General features: G+C 46.4%; 2 protein-coding genes across 3 annotated transcripts in view; one reads left to right on the plus strand and one right to left on the minus strand.

The window, feature by feature from the left end:
- LOC135377413 (growth hormone secretagogue receptor type 1-like) overlaps positions 1-24,246 on the minus strand; it is a 415,573-nt gene that overhangs the window by 320,404 nt on the left and 70,923 nt on the right. The window lies entirely within an intron of this gene.
- Positions 9,576-24,246, plus strand: part of LOC135377408 (protein FAM184A-like) — a 63,947-nt gene continuing 49,276 nt past the window's right edge. For both annotated transcript variants that reach the window (XM_064609786.1, XM_064609787.1), the window contains exons 1-7: positions 9,576-9,951; positions 16,263-16,394; positions 16,939-17,199; positions 18,818-18,981; positions 19,036-19,287; positions 20,495-20,570; positions 20,928-21,048. In XM_064609786.1, the coding sequence (XP_064465856.1) occupies positions 9,829-9,951; positions 16,263-16,394; positions 16,939-17,199; positions 18,818-18,981; positions 19,036-19,287; positions 20,495-20,570; positions 20,928-21,048 (1,129 nt within the window). In that variant the 5' untranslated portion in view covers positions 9,576-9,828. The remainder of the gene's footprint in view (positions 9,952-16,262; positions 16,395-16,938; positions 17,200-18,817; positions 18,982-19,035; positions 19,288-20,494; positions 20,571-20,927; positions 21,049-24,246) is intronic.

Below are 24,246 nucleotides of genomic sequence, written 5' to 3' on the forward strand. Positions count from 1 at the left end.
CAGTCGGTACATATTAGCCAACTTTTCTGTACGGATCTCTTGATAAAACAGAGTGCCTTCAGTATGCCGTGAAGCTCCGCTGCGGCATTGTAAATTTCAGAACACCTTTTTTGGTGTGTTTGAGGTGTAATTGGGGTGTAACATTGCATATACCCCCTATTACACCTTCTATGGAAAAAACAGTCACCAGAAGTGGTGTTAATGGGGTGTTAATGTTCCGAAACACCCTCTTTCCAACGTGTTATCACATTTTGGTGTAAATATGGTGTAAATGAACAACATATATACTAATGAGACTTTTATTTTGGGGATATCCACAGTGGGTGAAACATGTGTTCCGGTTTGACATTTTCTTAAGAAAAAGGCAATGAGTGGATATGTACCTGTATCATTTATCTGTATTTGTTTATTTTATTTTTATTTTATTATATTTTATTTATTTATATGTATTCATCTGTATCATCCGTATCACTTATGTATCTGTATCAGTTTGGCTTACAGTGGTCACTGGAATTAGATTGCTGGGATTCCAAAGCCCAGCCATGGCATCTTCAGACATTCCTCAGACGCGTTCGCGGACTTCATTTTGCCGTGTCTCATATACGACACATGGTGTACTCCATTTACACCCTTTCCAGAAGGGTGTACAGATTCCACTGGGTGTAAGATTACACCAAAAAGGGAGTCAGCTATGATACCGTTGAAATACACCAACTTGGGTGTAAGGAATACACCTTTTCGGAGGGGTGTAACTTTTCCAAAGGGTGTTGATATACACCAAAAAGGGAGTCAGTTATGATACCGCCGAATTACACCAAAAATGGTGTTTTGAAATTTAGTGTGTGGAGGATGTGTCGTGTGAGAGCCTGTATCCTTTAGCTGTGTTCTCAGCGGCGAAGGCACTTGATGATTTTCCTGCGGCAATTGAGCCATCAGTGTAGATCACTGTGTCCATAGGGAAGTTGTCTTGCAGGTGGGCGAGGGAGAGTGTTTTTAAAGGAGCTATGAACTGTACGAAGCGAGCCCGGCGACTGTGTCGGCTCCAAACGGCGATTTCAACATGTTGTCTGTGACGCCTTTTGTATAGGTGAATTCTATAAGTGCGTATCTTCAGCACATAGCACGCTCTTAGCCAACCATTGTCCCGAATGACAACGTTCTCGCACAGTTCTTCAGATGCTTCAGGTGGTACAGCTCTTCAGATGACGTAACGATGGATAGAGGTATCTGGACGGCGGTGAGTCTACTCGCCCGAATACGAAAGAGAGTGCGTTTTTGTATTAATGCTGCACAAGTTATGAAGGAGAAGAATTGAACAATAACTTGTAACTAGAATTACGAAGCATAGAAGAACAATATTACATCTATTAAACCCGTAACTAAATACATGCAGATAGGTGTTCTTACCTCCTTTAACACGGACAATCACGGTGGTACCGGTGCATCACGTCGCAACGAGATATCCCGTGACTGCAGCAGGATAGCGCTCTGTGCTCGGTAGGGCAACCGGAAAAACAGCGCCAGATTTTGAGCGCTATTTTCTAGCGCTATAAAGCGAAACCCGTGATGGGAATACGTTTCACCGGTACTTACAAAACGTCGTCATTGACCCTCGTGAACAACTCGACTTCGTTCAGAGACATTCACTCCCCAGTGTAAAGAACAGACGCAAAGACGCAAATGCTCCTTGACATGACCCGGCACACGAACTAGAAACAGCTCCACCTCCCCCGCACCGCTCGCTTACATGAAGATGTGGAACAAACGGGATAATATGACCATGGACCTCTTGCTATAGCCGAAGCATATATTAAGCATACGTACTGGGGAGCAATGCATTGCAACTGAGTAATGAATGAGTAACGGTAATGTATTATTGGGAACATCACATTTAACACATTACGTTTTGAGCATTACTCATTACTTGGGTCGAATGTTCTGACACTTGTCTAAAGCCAACAGTCAAGCCACAGAAAAATATTTTTTCTTTCTTTCTTTTTTTTTCATTGCAACTTTTACGATGACCAGGAGGTCACAAAGAAGGACCAAGCGCAGGATATTCTGGGGTAGGCCAACACCAATCAAAATCGCGTGTCATCACGCTTTTTCATATTCTCGATTTCCCGATTTTCTTCTTGTGTGTGTGTGACAGAGAGAGATAAAGAGTGTGAGTGTGTGCCCTCGCGCGTGCGTGCATGTGTTTAACATTTGCTTGCATTCTAAGATGATAGTCTGCAAGCGATGCTCACGCGGCTGCTGGCGAGGTACACCGCTTACCCCCAGGAGTGAGACCCACAGCGATCGCTGTAATATACGCTTACAATATAGTTTTTGCATGTCACTCGTTCCTGCACAAATTCGCTAGTATACCGATTTGGAGTTCATTCGTGTGACCGTTACCTATAATGCAGGGCGTTGCTGGAGAGTTCTGAAGATAGAATGTAATGCCCGAGTATTTACATTACTTTATGAAAGTAATCGCATAAGTGAGCGGGGACTCTATCTTGCACGGAACGTTTATTGAGGCGATATATGATGAGCTTCCATATCCAGCACCTCCCTATCTCATTTCGGACATCTTCATATACACGTCCGCCAAGGCATGTGTTCAGAATGGATTTTCGTGCGAAACAGCCTCATCGTAATAATACGGCTGTTGCTGTCGCTCTGCGGTTACCTATAGGAAAAAGCAGCCGAGGCTGCGAAAAAACTGCGCACGCCGCGTGGGACAGATTAATAAGCCGCATCAAGCACCCCGGCATGTCCCGCCTCCACCACGACCACCCGGTCGTCACTGTTCACGGTCGTACCAACGGACGTTACCAACGAAAGAGGGGAACAATGTAATCGTTCTTTAGAAAAAATCTTCCCGGAAACAACACCGCAAGCGATGCTGCCACGACGACCGTTTTACGGGCCGCGCACGGTCCACCCGGAGGCGGACCGCGTTATCAAGGGGCCCTTCTCGAAATATGAAGGACCGGCTCCCTTTCGCCCAGTGTTGTATCCGCTACCCGAAAAAGGTAGCGCAATACCGATACGCGCTACCTGAGCAAAAAGTAGCGGAATACCGCTACCGTTACCCGTAAAAAGTAACGCGATACTTCATGCGATACTTTTTAGGAAAGAAACAAATAGTATCGTTGATGACGTACTTCAAACTCTTAAAATAATAAAATAAAACAATATCTCAAAATAATAAATCGACGTCCAATGGAGGTTACACGTAGGTTGCCTGAAGGCTAAAATTTTGAAAACAGTTTTTTTTAAAGATTTACTAAAGCCTACTCGGTATCCTGCATATCTTTTTCTTTTCCTCTAAAGCAAATAAAGCACAAAGCAAATCTACCGATAAAAGGCTCAGCAGCTTTGTCACAAAAAGAACTCGGATTGCCCGGAACGAGAAGTTAGTAAACATACCATGGTGTGCTATTTCAAATTGGACGTTGACTTCCTTGACGCACAGATAAAGCTTTCCCACGGAGGCGCATAGTAGACATCTGAACACCACGCTACTGTTTTGTACTGTAGCAGGCAATGGCCCCTCCATTGCAGCGGAAAAGAAATGGCAACTGTCAAGCACCTGAGCGTACGTGGTGCAATGTCATGTGGAATGTCATGACTCATAGCTAGCGAGGACGGCTCCAGAATGGGGTGACGTCAGTTTGCAGACAATGCACCAAATCTTCAAGAAGGTTCATCCCAAATAGGGAACACGTGGAGGACACATTCTCTTTGTAAGATAACGGCCTCTGTGCCCTCCTTTCGGCTATTTGCCCGGTCTTTCCAGAATGAGTTGTGATATCGGGCAGCTTGATCAAAGGCAGGCAGAGTGGAGGTTTGATGACAGGTCGAAGTCGAGTTGTCGGGAACCCCAGCTCGGAAAGTAGCGGTAGCGCTCAAAGATTGCGCTATCGCAAATTTGTAGCGGAAGTACTTCTTTCGCTACCAGTTTAAAAAAGTAGCGCGATCTCTACTCCGCTGCCGAAAAAAGTAACAGATACGGTAGCGCCGCTACTAGTAACGGCGCTACGTACAACACTGCATTCGCCTCCCTCCACCGCGAAAGATCGAAAGATCAAGAAAAGATCTTCCCGGAACAGCACCACAAGCGGTATACTGCCCCGACGACCTTGTTATCGGCCGCGCGTTCAAAGACACGGCCCACCCAGGGGCAGACCGCGTTATCAAGGGTGTATCAATGTAATTGTTACTCCTGCCCGATGCGGTGACCAGTGGCTGAAGAAAACCCTGACAGTGTGATCCGCCTCTAACAGCTTGACCGCGCGAGCCGACAACAGGTGGGTCTCCTGCAGAAGAAGAACATCAGCGCGAAAACTTTTTTGCCCATCGCAACACAGAAAACTGATTGGGGTTACCATTAAACCCCCTACGACTTAGCGCCACTATTCTCAACGACATCAGAAAAAGAAGGAAGAATAACCCCATTAGGCTTCCTAGAGAGGAGACAGGGAACGCACTTACCAGGGCTTCGGACAACAGGGGATCCGATGCTTGTCGTTTCACGCCCTGACGGCATATAGCTCGTACGCTTCTGTGGCGTCGCTGCTCATACTCTCCAACGAGGAGCCACTAGGGAACCAAGGAACCTCACCACAGTCTCGGACGACTGGTGCACCGTACGCCACGCCCGGAACCGCAGCCCGGTCCACAGCGGGCGCAGAGGAGTCCTCAGCGCGATCAGCCAGTGGCGCGACGTCGCAAGAACGCTGAAGCAGCACTGTAGACTCGCCAACAGGGCCCGAAGGTACATCAACCTGTGGCGCTGCGGCATCGACAGCAACTTCAACTTCAGTTGCACTGCTCCCGCAGAACGCTGTCCGCCCGATATAAAGGGAACGGTCAACACGATCATCATCATCATCATCATCATCAGTTGCCGCAGAAGGAACCACGTCAGACTGTTGTGGGGAACCAAGGGGATGATCAGACGCGCGAACATCGGTCTCAGAGTCGTTAGGAACGGCTGCCACACGACAGGGCCGAGTACAAGTGCAAATCATCAATTTTTTTAAGAAAAATTCTTTCCCGGGACAGCACCGCAGGCGGTACTGGCCCGTCGACCTTTTTATCGGCCGTACCATTCAAAGATACGGCCCACTCAGGGGCGGACCGCGTTATCAAGGGGCCCTTCTCCAAATCTGAAAGATCAGCTCACTTTCGCCTCCCTCCACCGCGAAAGATTAATACGCGGAGTCCAGAAAGGGAGACCAGAGCATTTCATCATTGCAGAGCACATATCATCTATCATATATGTATTGACATCTATATATATATATATATATATATATATATATATATATATATATATGTATGTATTGGCATCATCGTGGAAGACATCTCCACGATCATACTGAATAACTTTTACAGCTATGTACAGAAACGCAATAGAGCATGCTGCATGCTTTGCAGAAATATGGGAGTTCGGTCTTCGCGGTGTCGACGCTGGTAAGGTTATCAAGGAACAGAACTCATGCACATGGCCGGCCTTTGGATTATGATTTGGATTGTTCATAATTTGCTACTCAAAATAGATTCGTTGTTCGGCTGATTGTGGCTCTTGCATCAGGAAACGGGTGGCGTGATCAGCGTATATGGAAGTTGGTCAGTGCAGTCTTCGGTCGCTTTCCTGGTTTCCCCGACTCTACCTCTGCGTTGGCAACCTGCATCCTTTTGGGGCACGTGATGTGCCTATAATAATAATACATAATACTAAGTGGTAGTAGATTTACATGTAAGGTGAGTCCGCGCGCAATTGTGTGGGTACATGCTGCAAGTGCCGCGGTCTAGGACTGCGGGTACTTTCGACCCCCATCAGGGGTTCTTTTGATTTGCGCGGGAAATCTCTGACGCATGATTTTTCTACGTAGATTCATTATAGCGAATAACGGCACTCAGTTGTGAGCACTATGTCTACCTGCTTGCTTTTCAAAGGTTGAAAATGGTCAGCAAAAAAAATAAAATAATAATAATAATAAAAAAGCCCTGCCACACTTGTCGAGATCGTTGTCCATTCCTGATTTCCACGTCTCCTGCGGACGAGACGGTAGTCCAGATCTCAGCTGAGACGCCTCGATGCATTGAGGAAGTCCAAACGCATGTTCATGAAGTGACTGACAAAAAGGATGCTGAGGGAACCTATCAAACTTTTCAGTTGAAACGTACCGTCATCAACGGCCATTCGGAGGAACTTCGTTCCAGGCAATGGGGACACTGACTGGAAGTTTCTTTGTCGTCCAGTGTACCAATGTCCAGTGGCATATGGGAGAATCTGCACTGACTGACTGATGGAGCGTCTCCCTCGAATTGTATACCTTCAAGGGGTGGCCCTTTCGTGGAACCGGCTAGAGTCCACAGGGGTGGCACTCACTGTATTGCTCCGTAGAAGAAAGCGTGCTGGGCGAACGCTATGCACCCTGGTCAGGTCCTGGTCGCACGTCGCAGCAAACGTCAAGGCACACGTGACCATAAATATGGCGGCGCCCGTGATCGGCGGCCAAACCGTTCGTAAACAATCCGGTTCTCGTTTATGCGCAACGTTTTGGATGTCTTTCGATCACGGCAATTATTTTTATCCGATAATCTCGCAGTAAAACGCGCAGTTTTGCACATAAGGCCTCGTACTGTTTACGACCTCCAAAGATGTGATGACGACCGCGCGTTAAGACTCACCGAGCCGATGCGATGTACTTAAACTAAGGAGAAATGGGATACCATGTTGCGGAAGAAGAACCGCATGGTTTACCTTAGCAAAATATGTTCATCTCTTGGCTTTATGACGACGGAGATATGTCGGAAGGTCACGTTACCTCAAAATGACGTTTTCTATGACGTGCGACCAGGACAAGGTAGCAGTTCTGCCAAAGGCACCCGCTTCAGGGTATACTCTTAAAAATGAACTTCACCGCATAGCACGCTCCTAGCCAACCATTATCTCGAATGATATCGTTATCTGCCCTGATTTGTTGAAAACAGGGGGCGTACGCCTTTTCTGTGACACTTATGCTGTTCATAAGTGTCACAGAAAAGGCGTACGCCCCCCGTTTTCAACAAATCAGGGCAGATAACGATATCATTGGAGATAATGGCTGGCTAGGAGCGTGCTATGCGGCGAAGTTCATTTTTAAGAGGGTAATTACAACAATGGCGGGTTTGTGTCACCTCTGTGCTAGAGTCACTAAATAGGCTTCGCTTCAGAGTATCGACACTGAAGTCCAAGGGAAAGCAGGAGCGCCATCTTGTTTCCGCACCACACCGGTGCTATCCCCAGTTGAGGTTCAAAGACGGCTAACGTAATGCTCGCTGTGGGATAGAGAAGCGTGCAATGATTGTTGTGCGATAATCCATGTAATGTCCACCAGACCCTCCTAGAGTCACTAAATAAGCTACGCTTCAGAGTAGCGACACTGTGCCGCCATGTTGTTTCGAATGACCTCCAGCGCCATCCATTTAGGGCTCTTCGAAGTGTCGTCTTCTTCCACTGCTGAACTTCACCTTCATCTATTTCTACTGCCAAAATAGAGGTGGAGCTGGAGGTCATCCGAAACAACATGGCGGCTTAGTGTCGCTACTCTGAAGCGTAGCTTATTTAGTGACTCTAGACCCTCCAGAAGATGTTAAGGTGAGCTCAAGGCCGTCAACTGCTGCTTGCAAACGAAAGGAACATTTCACCCGCGCGCGATAGATGGCATCGTGCGCAGTGCGCTTGCGCGTAGGTAGCGTGGCGCGGAAACAAGATGGCGCATGCTCGCTCTTGGAACTCAGTGTCGATACTCTGAAGCGTAGCTTATTTAGTGACTCTAGAACCGGCGACACTGCCCGCTCTTGCATTGTATCTTCTTTTATTATTATAATTCATTGCACGTGTAGACTGCCGCAGCACGCTGATAGCACTCGCCTCTGGAAATCAAGCTTCGTGATTGAGTTTTTGTGCATCCACAGTATGTTTCGGCCTAAGTATGCCCTTGCAACAACAAAACCTTCAGGTCTATTCATATTCATTCATCCGCAGTATGTGTTGTCGATATTACAACAAATCGCTTCTGATGCCGTAGACACATCACCTTGTGGACAGCAAAATCCTTAAGGCCAGTTCCCACATATGGCGCTTTCCTACATAGCGCTAGAAAATTTCCCTATATGTTCCTCCTCGCATTGCTGCGAACCGCTATAAAACCACTCTTGTCGAAGTAGAGCCCCGGTCAACTTTTCTAGCGCTATTTTGAGTGGTGAGTCTGTGTTAACCAATCGTGAGCGTCTTTCAGCCGTGACGTCGCGGGAGCTGGGGTTTGTTTTGCTTCCGATCATTCGAAGCAGCGAGGCGGGAAGGCGACGACGACGACGACGTGAAAATGGCCACGAGTTTCGTCTGCCCGTGCATCTGCCGATGCTATATGGCTGTTTGGTTACTATAGTTCGGTATCGCGATCACAGCATCGAAAGTGTCATCCCCGTTCATGCTACGGGTATCCGGCGCGGACCATTTGTTTTCGTCTTTTTAGTTATTCCTGGGAGCTGTGTGCTGATTTTCGGTTCGAAGGCTATAGAACCTGCTTTACCTCGGGGAGTTGTTGGGCTTGTGGGAGAGACACAACACTCGTGTCTACACACGACACACTCTCCAGACACAACACAACACACGTGCGGACAAACTGTCCGCACGTCCGAACGTCGGCGAGTAGGGTAGCCTTGTAAGTAACGGTGTAAACAAAGGGGAACAAAGTAGGCTTAGCGGCTCTATGCAGGCTTAGCGGCTCTAGGCTTAGCAGCTCTATGCAAACACGTTCTTACTCGTTTTGTGGAGGAAAACAATGACCCTCCCCTTCAGTGTCCTCCAGAATCGTCTGAAACATTGAAGAGGAAACTAACTTTTGTTTCGTCGTTTCTTGCATGAACTTGACGGCGAACTGAACACGGCCAACAATTTTCATGTCTCGAAACATGCAGCTGCGTCCTCTCTGTATCTTCGTCTATGGTTTTTCTTTTGTAATACTGCATGCGCCTTTTTAACAAAAATTATAACTTCTTTTCCAAGAATTAGTATGTGTAGTCCGGTACATACCAAAATCTAGCCAGATTTAATGTGGCTAGTGCATTCGAATTCAAATTTTTCGGTCGAGGGGAAAGACAACGCTTTCTTCATTAAAAGTGCAATAGCGATTACTCGAAATCAAGATTCGGAAGTCTTCGGTATCCTTATGACCAGCTCGCTGCAGTATAGCGTGAACAATCTCACGGCCAAGAACGAGCTGACATCTGGAGGGCTATTGCATTAACGCGGCGGGATTTTACATCCAGCGCCATCTGCAGAGCGCTCTTCGAGCCAACTTGGCTTCTGCATCATCCGCATCTCGCATCTTCGTTTTCATGGAGGAATAGGAACACCTTGCAAAAGCATCGCGTCGCAAAACACATAAATCTTTGCGAAAAAAAAATTGCGCGACATTCATCTGCAATTCTAGACGACGTAATTGCTTTATTCCGAAATTGCCACCAACGCGGGGGGTTTCCTATCGTTCCTCCGCAACCTGAGCGGCCTTCCCTTCATCCGTGACTCATTCGTCCGCTGTCTCGCGTCGCTGCCGCCAGGTGGCTGCTGACGGACTGAAGGGTGATTCTAACATCTCGAGCTTTCCCCCCCAGGTTTCAGCCCCAACTATTCACCATGTGCTTCGCTCCAGGTAGCTCCATTTGGTTCTGCGTGGTGGGGAAGAGTTACGCGGACGGGATATGCCACGAGATAACACCAAGTCGTCACGGATAGCATGACTTGATTTTGTCGTCTGCATTGGAAGTGAAAAGCGCGCCATGGCTAGCCGCAAGAGTCATTCTCCGAAAGAAGGATCTTCCGCGTGGAGAAAACAGCCTCCAGATGGCTTGTCCCCCGATCTGTTTACAAAGATGTCCAAGAAAATTGCGCAGCTCACGAAGGTGAGTGACCGCTGCCTTTGCGGTACCGTTTTTTGGCTTCTATTTCTAGCATTGCGCGCTGCCGCTAATTAGAAAGGTCTATGTGTTTTATTGTGACAATTTTAATATTTACGATTCTATGTAATGTCGACACAATCCCAAGCCAAAGACCGTATCATCCTTCGTTTTATGTTCTACACTCTTAAAAATGAACTTCACCGCATAGCACGCTCCTAGCCAACCATCATCTCGAATGATATCGTTATCTACCCGGATTTGTTGAAAACGGGAGGCGTACGCCTTTTTTGTGACAATTATGAACAGCATAAGTGTCACAAAAAAGGCGTACACCTCCTGTTTTCAACAAATCAGGGCAGATAACGGTATCATTCGAGATGATGGTGAGCGTGCTATGCGGTGAAGTTCATTTTTAAGAGTGTATAAGCAAAAAATGACACTGAAGCTTTCTAAAGATCTAATATGCACAAGCTTCCGCGTGGTTGACCACACTTGATCAGGTAGCACCTGGTCATCTTCATCAGATCCGCCACGCGAAAGGTTGTACACGGTGTCATTTTTTGTGTGTGTGTGTGTGAGTGTGTGTGTTCTACAGCCATGTCGGTCTTGACTCACTATTGTACCCACTTCTCTAATGTTTATAAGCAAGCACCGTGCTGTTCACTCCGTTTACATTGTTCAATCCGTTGCACGTTATTGGATGCCAGTGCATACAAAAGCCCTTTCAGTATACTGTATTAAAATTGCAGTGACATAACGTTACGCTAATGTTACCGACGTCACATGCTAGCGATAAAAGAAGCGCTTTCTCGTACGCTTGAGATTGTTCAAGAGTGCTCAGTGTCCATCTTGCAATAGAGGAAAAATACAATGTAGCGAAACACCACAGGGAAGCAGCACTTGGAGCCTCGATCATATATCAACCCCCAGGAAGAGGCATTCAATGAAAAGAAGGCAGCTGTCTGACCATCTCCTCTCTAGTCAGGTCATCGGAGAGGTGTACACTCTTAAAAATGAACTTCACCGCAAAGCACGCTCCTTGCCAACCATAACCTCTAATGATACCGTTATCTGCCGTGATTTGCTGAAAACGGAAGGCGTACGCCTTTTTTGTGACAATTATGAACAGCATAAGTGTCACAGAAAAGGCGTACGCCTCCCGTTTTCAACAAATCAGGGCAGATAACGATATCATTCGAGATTGTGGTTGGCTAGGAGCGTGCTATGCGGTGAAGTTCATTTTTAAGAGTGTAGGTTGACAGGAGCGCGCGGGGAAAGGGGTGCACGTGCAAAGCTTTATCACTATTGTAAAGAACCGTCCTCCGGACCGTCTTAGCATACCCGCTTTCAGCGTGGCTTAAATTATGCACTTACAGATACACTTGCACATGGATCGCAGTGCTCAAGATAAGAAACCGATTAGGCACCGCCGCACTGCCTGGTTCCACCAGTGCGAACATACGACTCCATTCTTTTTTGTCACAGTATGGACACGCTACACTCTTAAAATTGTCACTTCTAATAGAGGTAAAAAATGTATATGCGTTTTTACCTCTAAGAGTAGAAGGTATAGGAAACCCTCTAACAAGCTAACCGAAAATTCGCACGGCATTGCAAAACATCGCGTAATACTGGGATGTGGCTGTCTGTCAAGATTGATAGTATGCCGAAAATACACAAACTAATTCTTAAATCTGCTCTTTCTCTGCACTGTAAGGGGTAATATTTGTGCACAGACATTTACTGGCATTTACTGACATGCACTGGCGCAAGTGATGTCGAGTTGCGGGCCTCACATTAGTGAAGCCAAAATCTCCATTTTATTTTGTCTTTAAAACCAACCAACCAACCACAGACATTTATGAAATAGGGCGTGACTACTTCGTCTCGCGGGACAAATCTGAAAGTATTCCGCTCGTACAGTGCCCATAAAACCCTCATAAGTGTTACCTGTTTATTCCTATTTACGAGTAACAGTTTGTTTACGCGTTACATATTCATTTCCTCGCTGGATCATCCATAGCGACTCAAAATGTGCGTTACAGACTCTAGCTTCCATGTTTACAACGAGATCTCTGGCATCAGCAGGGCAAGATGTCCCGCACGCATACCATGCGGCAGTTTTAAAATGTCATGACATCCAAATGCAGTGGATCCCTAGTCACTGTGGCATTGCAGGCAACGAGGCTGTGGACACTGCTGCACGTCGGGCTCTTCAACTCAGGCGTGTCCAAGTGATGCCCATTTATTTTCACCTACACTCTTAAAAATGAACTTCACCGCACAGCACGCTCCTAGCCAACCATCATCCCGAATGACAACGTTCTCGCCCCCGATTTGTTGAAAACGAGAGGCGGAGCCTATCTTGTGGCTATTATGCACGGCACAAAATAGGCTCCGCCTCCCGTTTTCAACAAATCAGGGGCGAGAACGTTGTCATTCGGGATGATGGTTGACTAGGAGCGTGCTGTGCGGTGAAGTTCATTTTTAAGAATGTAGGGTGACGCGGGGCGAATGCTGAACGAGCTCAAGCAACAAATGTGCAGCTCCTCCGGGCTAACAGGATCTGCTCGGGATTCGCTTCTGTACAAGGTCGATCCAGAGTTACGCTTTCGAGAACCACCTTCCTTCACGCGACAAACCACGATAGTCCTACACTCTTAAAAATGAACTTCACCTCATAGCAGGCTCCTAGCCAACCAGCACACCGAATGACAGCGTTCTCGCCCCTGATTTGTTGAAAACGGGAGGAGGCGCCTATTTTGTGCCGTGCATAATGAGCACAAAATAAGCTCCACCTCCCGTTTTCAACAAATCAGGGGCGAGAACGTTGTCATTCGGGGTGATGGTTGGCTAGGAGCGTGCTACGTGGTGAAGTTCATTTCTAAGAGTGTACATATACACTCTTAAAAATGAACTTCACCGCATAGCACGCTCCTAGCCAACCATTATCTCGAATGATATCGTTATCTACCCTGATTTGTTGAAAACAGGGGGCGTACGCCTTTTCTGTGACAATTATGAACAGCATAAGTGTCACAGAAATGGCGTACGCCCCCCGTTTTCAACAAATCAGGGCAGATAACGATATCATTCGAGATAATGGTTGGTTAGGAGCGTGCTATGCGGTGAAGTTCATTTTTAAGAGTGTAGGCTACGGCTCAATGTACCGTACAGCGCACGTCTCCTCTTCAAACTTCGAAAGCGAGACTCTCCGAACCGTAGTGAGTGTGGCGTTGTAGAGCACGTAGAACACATCCTTCTCAAGTGTCGGAAATAACGTTGATGCTCGAAGGGTATTAGAGACGAGCCTCTCTCGTGTGGACTCCCGAGCTTTCGACATCGCAAAACTGTTAGGTCCTATGTCGTCCGACAAGGCGCTGAGGGCACATTAAGATTTTCTACATACAACCGGGCTTATGGACATTCTATGACTAGCTGAATGCGTGCTGTGTGTGCCCCCAGCGATTCCGACATACTCAATTGGTCGAAACTTTTTAACTGCATGGTGAACACCATCATCATCTCTGTTCTTCTCTGGTCATCATCATCTTTTTTTTTTTCTCTCATCATCTGTTTTTACTCTCTGTGTGTAAGCGTACTGGGGCAGCCAGTTCGACTTCGTCGAAACTTACATACCTTTTCTTTTTTTTAATCACATCATCATCACCATCACGGGTTACATCGAGCAATGCCACTCTTGCGGATGATCATGACGCTGCCTGTAACCTCTGGCCACCAGAGAGTTTCGCCTAAGCTCGTTACCGATTCTGTAACCTCTACAGCAGGAATCATCCGTTTTCAGAGGTAACGTGAGAAGTGACCGCTTTAAGAGTGTACATGGAGCCAGACACACACACACACACCTCTCGACAACAATGCCGAAGTTGCGACTACTATACCCGCGAACAACGGGCGACCCCACGTATTTCAGGAAGTCTGACCTAACAGGGACCTAGTAATAGTCAGCTTGCTGGAAATAATCTGCGCGTCTAATTCAGGCGGACGAACAGATGCTCAGTCCTTTGCATGTCTTGCTTGGCTAGATCATGATTCCGTAGCTTTAGCTGACGGTGCCAACAGCTGGCGTGCTTTCTGGCGGCCAACAGATAAAAGGGACGCTGGTTTCATTAGAGAGCCCACGATTCCACCTCCCTCGCTGTCTCCGTTTATTTTGGGGAACGCACCGGCTGCATGGCTGCGTACGGCAGAGCCACGGCCTGGTACAGTTCACGAGTTTGTCACCGCTGAACAAACAACCCTGTCACCCGCCGGGGGAATTCCCCCGAGCCTTGCAGTTTCTTGGTGATGTAAGGCTGCTGTGGGGGGGGGGGGGGGATGTGTGAGAAGAGACTATAAGATGGTGGAAAGATTGAAGGCTCATCGCAATTGTGGGCAGCGACTAAGTGACAAGTAACTTGTAAATCTAACTGTACACTCTTAGAAATGAACTTCACCACATAGCACGCACCTAACCAACCATATTCTCGAATGATATCGTTATCTGCCCTGATTTGTTCAAAACGGGAGGCGTACGCCTTTTTTTGTGACACTTATGCTGTTCATAATTGTCACAAAAAATGCGTACGCCTCCCGTTTTCAGCGGATCAGTGCAGATAACGATATCATTCGAGGTGATGGTTGGCTAGGAGCGTGCTGTGCGGTGAAGTTCATTTTTAAGAGTGTAGTTACGTTTCTCAATAACTGCTTAGAGCAAGAAGCTGCTTTTCTGAACTTTATATGGCTTTCTGTGGCAATATAGACAGACGTATACGTAAAACCTGGACAAAGCAAAAAAAAGAAGAAGAAAAAAAGGTGTGCGCCGAATAGCCCCCCCAAAGCAGAAGACAGAACAATACGGATTTTTAGGGTACCCAATCGTTTTGGGGCCCCAAAGTCGCTTGGGTGTTCCCATTTTGAAACCGCCTAATGTCATTCTGAACGACCGTCGGCGTGTTATGTGGCGAAGCTCTGTTTCCAGAGCACACTAGTCTCGCAGACGAAAACGGCTTCGCTGCTCGATACCGCTCCGCTGGAACTCGCTTTTTTTTTTCTTCTTCTTCTTCTTTTTACAATCCGTGCTGGCACTGCAAACCAACTGTGGCGATGAGCGTTGTACGGATGCAAAACAGTTGGAAATAACATAGAGAAGAAATAAATACATAAATAAATAAATAGAAATTAAACACAGCAGGCAGGAACGGGAGACATCCCGGGTGTTAGCAACATGGCTCTCGCGTGTGGATGATTGTAAAATAATCGGAAGAGGACTTTGTGCGAAGCCCAGCTGGGATGTCACATAAGAAAGGCGCGCGCTGTTTGAAACAAAAAATATACGAGAATCTCCAAAACGTGGTAAAATTCGAGAGAGCGTTCGTCAGGTGACGAATTCAATATCTTCCTCTTTTTTCTCTCTGTCTCTCTCTCTCTCTATAATCAAAGTCAAAATCCCACTCTCGAGAGAGAGCTATCGGGAAAGTGTTTTCTACAAAATGTGAGAGGTCCCTCAGATTCATACCTGGGTAAATTACTTCTAAAATGTAAATAAATTACATTACTCATTACTCCAGTTAGAATTTAATTAAATTACATTACTCATTATTGCAATTGAAATGTAATGAAATTACATTACAATTACTACGAAAAAAGTAATGACATTACAAAGTCATTGCTACGAGTTTAATCGTAACGATATTGAGGATGTGGAAATTCATTGTCAGACAACACCGCGTTGTAAAAACGAGACATATTTTATTCTGTGCCGATTGCGTGTGTCACCGTTCATAGTGGGCGTTAGAATTCTTTTAAATCGCTAGTCGGCAACTCTCTTTCTGCCAAGTGCCAACGCAGAACACACACTCGATTCTTTTGTAAAAAGTAATGAGTAATGCCATTAAAATTACTGCCCAAATGTAATTATATTACATTACAAATTACATAAAGTCAAAAGTAATGCATTACATTACAGTAATGACATTGATTGATTGATTTTTAAAAGAAAAATGGAAATGTTAGTCTCGGGTCACTCGAGACTGGCTACTCCAGGACGCGTTATTAAGAAAGGGAAATAAAGGGGAAAGAAAGGGAAATTACACAAAACTCGACGACTCGACTCGAGTAATGACATTACTATCCAGGTATGCTCAGAATAACTCTAAACCACGTTAAAGCTTAATAAGCTGAAGGTTGTGGTAGGGTCATTATTTGCGATATACTTACATTCTTGTTTCGCTGTTGTCTGATGCGTCAAGACGAGAAACGTCTTGTAAGAGTGTCCGTCAGCAGCACTGACTTCCCACATGATCATTCCACAGGTCATCTTCACATTAAACACGCGTGTGGAAGACCAAGAAGCCCTGATACAGGCCATGAAGGAGTTTCACGAAGAAAGCATGCAGAAAATCATAGCCGACGCCAAGGAAAAAATTGCACAGTGCCAGACTAAGGTGAGACGGCTACATCAGTGGACATTCACAAGGTAGGGGAGTTACAAGGTGGGACGTTACAAGGAGAGGGCATCACCTGCCCTCCTAACTCATACGGAGTGCTTGGTCAATAATCCTATACGTTGGGTTTAATCCCGTTTAGAGAATTCACTAGCTCTATCTAACCTGTGCCCATTGACTTTCCCCCTCTAAACCCAGTGGGACATATTCTATTCCTACGTCACCTTTTAAACATACATACACAGATGAATTTTTATTTAAAAAAATATCCAAAATGCAGTGTTAGTTTACACATACCTTTACGCAGTATTAGTAAATATGTGAAGGGAAATAGTAAAAGGACTTGTAAGACTATGCGGTTATATTATTGAAAAACTATCACTCGAGATTGTCTTCGTTGTAGTTTCTTGCTCGGCCATTGTGACTGAATGGCCCTTGTAGTTGTACTGCCTTTTTTTTTCCCATCAACTTTATATCAACCTTTTATCGAGCTCGTTGTCATTCCCGAACAGCGTTTATACCATGCCATGACTGCGTTCTGCAGGTGAGACGCGAAGTGGACCTTCTCCAGCAACTGGGCCAGCTTGAGAGCGAACTTCTGCAGGAGCGCGAAGATAGGACACGATTGGAGCTCGATATGCAAATGCTTCGACAGCGGATCGCCACTGCTCCGCCGGCCAACTGTAACGGGGTGTGCGTTTCGCGGAACCAACAGCTCGTTGCCCTATACCAGGATGTTCGGGCAGCCGGAGACGCATTCAGGAGAAAAGTAGACGACTTCGAGCTACTTCACATGAAGATGATGGTACGTTCTTGTTCGTGAATGACACACAGAAGACAAAGCACTGGTCATTGACGCAAACTTTAAAAGCGATAAAACCCCCGTGCCGGGGAACAAGTCAACAGACGACACAACACACAGGCACAGACTGACGAACAAGGGTTTATTATCAAACTTGGTTTATATCCTCTAACCTAACCAACAACGCCCTCTTCAGCAAAGTTCCCAGTCACACCCCCAGCATGCCTAGTGACTTTATCTTTATCAAAAGCATAAGACTTATCTTGCGTCCCTCCCTTTTTAAAGTATGCTGTACCGAACAGCCCAATTTTTAACCATTTTCATTGACGCAACCAGCTCAAGGATCGAATTTATTTGTCTGTGTCTGGCTTGGAACGTTACAGGACCAGCAGTCCCCTGTACGCGGTGCTCTTTATCATACCCTGTAAAAACGCTCGAAATCAGCGTTCTTATGAGCACTATACGCAAACGACGTGCTAAGAAGTTCTTCCATGTATAGGTTTATTATGTTCGGTGGCAGCGCTAACCATCTGGTGACAATCTAAGTATGGAGTTCAGACGAAAAGGTAAGGATGAGGTGCAACACATAGAACATTCACGCGTAAGTTGCAATAGGTTCTCAAACAGCACAGGTGTACTCAAAATAGAAATAGACAAGAGGTGTCTTGTCGATGTGGTGTCTCATTCCACAGAGAAGCCCAGGAAGAAAACAACATTGATCTGCCCGTCCAACCCTATGCACTCGCACTTTCACAGTACGTTGTGCTGACTGGATTTGTTCTAATAACGTTACGGACAGACCTTATCAAGCGCGCAATGTTTAGGAAAGCAGAATTAGCAGTAAATTAGCCGTCCAGTATAGTTACATACGCTCTCCGGCAGGATGTCCGCCTGGCCGCACTACCTCATCAGTGGCACCAGCACTGTTCTCACAGCCCTTTTTTATTAACGAATCTTAAGAATGTATAATAGAAAACACCCTCTTCCTTTAGTGTGCCACAGTTGGCTTCCGGAAGATTGCTGACGTATCATGTTGTCGAGCAGTGGTTCCAGGACCGAAGTTTGAAGCATGACGATCAATCTCTGAGAGATTTCTTGCTTTCTCTTTCGTTTTTGGAGGGGTCGGGATGGCACACACCCTTGCCTACTTATCCGCTTTATGGATCCGCCTCGTCTGCAAGAAACTGTTCAGCCAACATCCCCCAAAAGACACGGCTCGTAATGCTGACACTGCACGTCTGACGGGCATGTCTCACTAATCCCTTTCAAATAACGTCCTTTCATGTGGGACGTTGCATATATCTTCACTGCTATATTCTGACGTCTATATGATGCTACGAATTTTAGCGAGACCCCTATATTATATCGTTCTTTAAGCTTAAAACTCACCAAAAAGTTGCTTACAATACTAGATGGGTAGAAATCCAGCGAACCGGTAGAGATGTAGGAAGGGAGTTGCCTCAGGACAGAAGCTTCTGTCCTGAGGCAACTCCCTTCCTGCTTACAATACTAATAAGATATGCTACTAGTATACTGTATCGTTTCTCGTAAACCGACATTGCAGCCTTCCAGCAGATGATGTTTATGCGCTCATTAAGACGAATCCTGTTTCTCCCTCCAGCTTGCTCTGGAGAACGGCTACCAGAACGGCGACAATTCCGTCGTGCCGAGCAGCAACGCTCTGGTGAAAAGCGACTATGAAAGCAAAACCCTAGCGGCGTCTTACGAAGCAGAATGGGGACACGTTGCCAAGAAGAACGAGTTCTTGCGAGAACAATGCGACCGGTAAGCTTCGGGACGCGTCGCGGCAGACGATAAATTTACGTTATTGTTGTGCAGACTGTTTGATGAGAACAGCAAAATACGACGCGAATTCGAAGGGAAGCTGGCCGAACTGAAGTCCTTCTACGAGGATTCCTTGCTGAAGATCCAAGGCAGCCATAAACTGGAGCTGGCAAATGATTACTCACTGGCTTGCTGCGACAAGCAGGACGCAGCCGGGAAGACGTATGAGAAACTCAACCTAAATTTCCGCCGACGGGTGGACGACTTGCTCCTTCAGCTGTCCAAGAGCGAACAGGAAGTAGAACGGTAATATATTTACAATATTCAAACGACACAACTGCCGTGTGGAAGTGATGGATTGTTGCGCAGGATGTTCTACTTAGCCGCTAACAAGGCTTAATGTGGTTCAGCGTATATCTCAATTGAGGTAGTCAAAGATGCAATGGACGACTCTCTGTGCCACGGCAGCTCTTGTGTCATGCACTGGCTCTGACCTTGTTTGCCAGAAACTGTGTCTGTCGCCGACTGGCCCGGCTACGATTCAGTTGGTGTGCGCTGGCACAGGTGGCGCAGTGGGTGGTGACGATGTCTTGCAAGTGAAATGGCGTCGATCGCTCAGTGAAGACGCTATGCACTTAAGGTTATTTATAGCTTCTTGTCTACTGTATACTGCTCTTTCCCTATTTTGTTCTACTCTAGTGCCAACCTTCTGTGCTCTACTCTACTTCCTAGCCTCTCTGTGGTTTGCTAGCTTATGTCTGCTCTGCAACCCTATTATCCCTCTCACCACTTTACTCTGCTACTTTCCCTCTACACTCTTAAAAATGAACTTCACCACATAGCACGCTCCTAGCCAACCATAATCCCGAATGACAACGTTCTCGCCCCTGATTTGCTGAAAACGGGAGGAGGAGCCTATTTTGTACCCATTATGCACGGCACAAAATAGGCTCCTCCTCCCGTTTTCAACAAATCAGGGGCGAGAACGTTGTCATTCGGGATGATGGTTGGCTAGGAGCGTGCTATGTGGTGAAGTTCATTTTTAAGAGTGTACTTGTTTCTTGCACAGTCTTCTACTATCCCTCTACTATATCATGCTACGCTCTCTACTTCATTCTAATATCCTCTCTACTTTCTACTATGGAGTTTCTACTACATGGCCTACAAGGTACGCAGAAGCCCCAATTGGTGATCGATCAGAAACTTCAACTGGGAAAGGATTTTCGTTTCCTTACGCGAGTCTCCTTCTCAAGCGACTTTTTTTTTCTTTCTTTTTCTTTTTTTTTTACTACAGCTTGCTACGATATGATGCCACAACTGCTGCACCGTTAAAATAGGAATTTGAGACGTTACCAGAAAACTTCCGTCAAAGAGTAAAAATAAGGCACTGTTAGATTTTGGGCAAAAACGTTGAACGCAGAAAGTGTTCTAGTGAGGAACTAAAGCGGTTGGCAATACATCGATCCACGTGCTGGACACTGATGCTTGATTATGACACCTCTGTATTTCGCAGGTATAGCAAAGAAATGAAATTTCTCTGCGAAGAACTGCAGAAGCGCGAAAAGACCTTGAAAGTAATGGACGATCAGGTTTGTACACGAAGTTTTCTATGTCGGAGTTTCAGCGCCATCTCTACACTGTAAGGACTAGCGCTGCGCTGAATACTATAGGCTTGAAGTATAGATGCAACATGACTGGATATTGTTTCACTTCACAAATATTAACGTTTCAATACTACGTTGCGTTTTAATTGTTCATCTACCGGTTTTGAGCCTTCGCGTCGTGTAGTTCTTTCAGTGTCCCTCAAGCCCATTCCTGTTCTGGTATGAATGTGCACCACCTCGACGAATGTACTCCTTTATTTTTTAAATTCTTTTTTCAGTTTTCTATGAGTGCACTCTTTTTGTGTAGCTTACAGCCCTTGTCATTATCGCGTTCCCTTCCAGGTTAATTGCGGCAAAGAAGAGCAGCAAAAGTTAGTGTCTAGGCTGAAGCAAAGCGAGGCTGCCCTCACGCAGATCAAGTCTTCCTGCTCGCAACAGAAGCAGGAGCTGATGAACAAAACTGGTGAGAGGCAACATCGTCTCGCTCCTGCATGAGATACGAACCTATAAAGCGTGGGCAGCACGCCATTGTAGAACGCGTGGAAGTTTTAAGGAGGGAATCAGTAAGGAGCTTTGTGCAGTATGCCCGTTGGGATCAAGATCGTCCCGGATACTGTAAACCACACTCTTACAAATGAACTTCACCGCATAGCACGCTCGTATAGCCAACCATAATCTCGAATGATACCAGTATTTGCCCTGATTTGTTGAAAACGGGAGGCGTACGCCTTTTTTGTGACAATTATGAACAGCATAAGTGTCACAGAAAAGGTGTACGCCTCCCGTTTTCAACAAATCAGGGCGGATAACGATATCATTCGAGATGATGGTTGGCTACGAGCGTGCTATGCTGTGAAGTTCATTTTTAAGAGTGCAGGAGAAAGGTATACGTGATTGGTCCTCATTTCTGTAGACCCTTTTGAGCTCTACGTACCCCAGAGCACAAACTCCCCATACTCATCAGAAAAGAGCACAAGTTTGAAATCGCCAAATAAGAATTATGAACGGCTTCATTCATCCATGTCGTTTTTTAAGAGGCTATATTTTCCACCACTTTTTGAGGACAAAACAATGTAAGTAAGCCTCACCTGCTTTTCTAAGTAAATATTACAGTGCTTATAACGACTATATTCGTTCGTCGTAGTGCTTTCACTAAGATGTACGAACATAGTCGTGATAAACACTAATATACATGCCGTTTTCACCGCCAAAACGACATCCGGCTTCGTAGCACACACGCTCTGCGCCGCTTGCCACCACTGTGCCGATTGATACAGTTAGCGCTTCTGATTTGAGGAGAGAAGGGTCGTATACGCCTTTTCGTGGCAATTCACATTGCCACAAAAAGGCGTACGCCTCCCGTTTTCAACAAATCAGGAAAGCGAAAGATATAATTCTCAATGGTGGCTGGTTCCGAGCATCCTTAGTCGCGGAGGGACCGGAAGTTTTCGTGGCACCGGAAGTTGTGGCGGGGACTTATGTTTACCCCGCGACCTACTAGATTATAATGACCATGTCATAATCAGCAACCCCTATGAGGAGCCCGTCCGCACGATCCGCTAGGGGCGCTACTCATCGGCACTCGAGATCTTCACCACGATTGGACGATGGAAATTTGAATTCTGTACGCGCAGAAGCATATGTACGACTACCGTAGCAGACGACAGCAATAGCTCCTATGAAAACGCGTAGAATGATGATGATAATCAACCTCAGAATGAAACATCCGTGGAATATCCACCGCTTGTCAGAAATACCAAGGTAAGCTGAAGTACAAAGTATTGTAGAAGTTGAGGAAGCAATAACTGGGACGATGAGTGGCGCCACCGCTACCTTCCAAAAATGCGGCGCTGGGAAGGGGTGGTCGTTATAATCTAGTAGGTCGTGGTTTACCCGAGAATGTCACCTATTTACTTAGAAAAGCAGTTGAGGTTGATTTACTTGATTTCATTGTTTGGCCGATTTGGTGCTTCTGCGATCTGCCTTTGAAGGTCGCAGAAGCACCAAACTGCTAAGTGGGATGGGGCGTGTAACAAACGACGCGAGAATTGTATTTCTAAACTCAGCCATAAAAATGTACGCCGTCACAGTGCAGACATTGTTCGACGTATACGGGGAGAAGCACGCTGGTGCATACCTTCCGAATTATCCGCAAAATCTACCGCAGCGCTGGATATAGCTCGTGATTACTGATCCGTCCGAGGTCTCTCGCGCCCCGTGGTTCTCACGCGTGAGAGTGTTCGCTTAAAATAACGATCCCCCTCTATGGTTTTATCGGTTCTTAATCCCGCCTTCAAGGGCCATGAACTGTCAGCTCCCTCTTTCCGGTATCGGAGGGCGCCGTCTACACCCTCTTGAAAGCAGAACTTCACCGCATAGCGCGCAGCTACAGCCAACCATAATCCCAAATGACATCGATCTCTTCGCTGATTTGTTGAAAACGTGGGGCGTGCGCCTTTTTGTGATGCTTGTGCAGTTATGTTAATTGTCACAAAGAAGGCGTAGGCCCGGCGCTTTCCACAAACCGGGAGTAATAAACGTATCATTCGGTACAACGGCTGGCCTTCAGGTTGCTGTGTGGTGAAGTTATCTTTTAATAATGTGCCACGTCAGTTCGTGGACTCCAAAGGTACCACAGTGCAGCTTTACAGCGATGACGACTGAAAAGGTACTGTTGATAGGGCATGATGGCAATGAGAAAATGTTCTAAAGTACACTCTTAGAAATGAACTTCACCACATAGCACGCTCCTAGCCAACCATCACCCCGAATGACAACGTTCTCGCCCCTGATTTGTTGAAAATGGAAGGTGGAGCCTATTTTGTGCTCATTATGCACAGCACAGAATAGGCTCCTCCTCCCGTTTTCAACAAATCAGGGGCGAGAACGTTGTCATTCGGGATGATGGTTGGCTACAGGAGCGTGCTATGTGGTGAAGTTCATTTCTAAGAGTGTAGCTGCACGGCAAGGAGGTGGTGATCTTGAAAGGGCTCGCCGTTGTCGGCCTCACAGAAGTGGGGAACGTCACACGACTGACGCCCTGGGGAATGTGCGTCCTGGGCCGACTTCTAAGGGAACTGTGCCTACATATGTCTGAAGGCGTCTGAGGAAAACCCAGGAAAAACCCCAGACAGCACAGCCGGCACCGGGATTCGAACCCGGGTACCTACCAGTCTCGACGTGACATGGCCAGCACGCTAACCACTGAACCACGCGAGCTGGTAGCCACCCGGCAAACTTAATGCATTAAACGGAATGGCAGTAACTTCACCTCCTAACGAATCATGATCTCGAATGGCATCGTTCTCTTCCCTGATTCGTTGAAAACAGGAGGCGTACGCCTTTTCTGTTACAATTATGTTCCGCATAATTGTCACCAAAAAATGTGTACGCCTCCTGTTTTCAACAAATCGAGGAAGAAAACGATGTCATTCGAGATCATGGTTCGTTAGGAGGTGAAGTTACTGCCATTCCGTTTAATGCATTAAGTTTGCCGGGTGGCTAGGGTATTAGATGCTTTTCGTTTCAAGGGTAATGCACATACTGTACGCCTCAAAGATGGTAACTACGATAGCCAACGGTGACTGCCGATCGTGTCTCCTTCCTTCACACCCATTTCTTCCAGGCATTTTTCTTCTCCGTCATATCATAAACCATTAAA

This window comes from Ornithodoros turicata, chromosome 1 (genome assembly GCF_037126465.1).
Source record: "Ornithodoros turicata isolate Travis chromosome 1, ASM3712646v1, whole genome shotgun sequence".
In the NCBI taxonomy this organism is placed as follows: Eukaryota; Metazoa; Arthropoda; class Arachnida; order Ixodida; family Argasidae; genus Ornithodoros; species Ornithodoros turicata.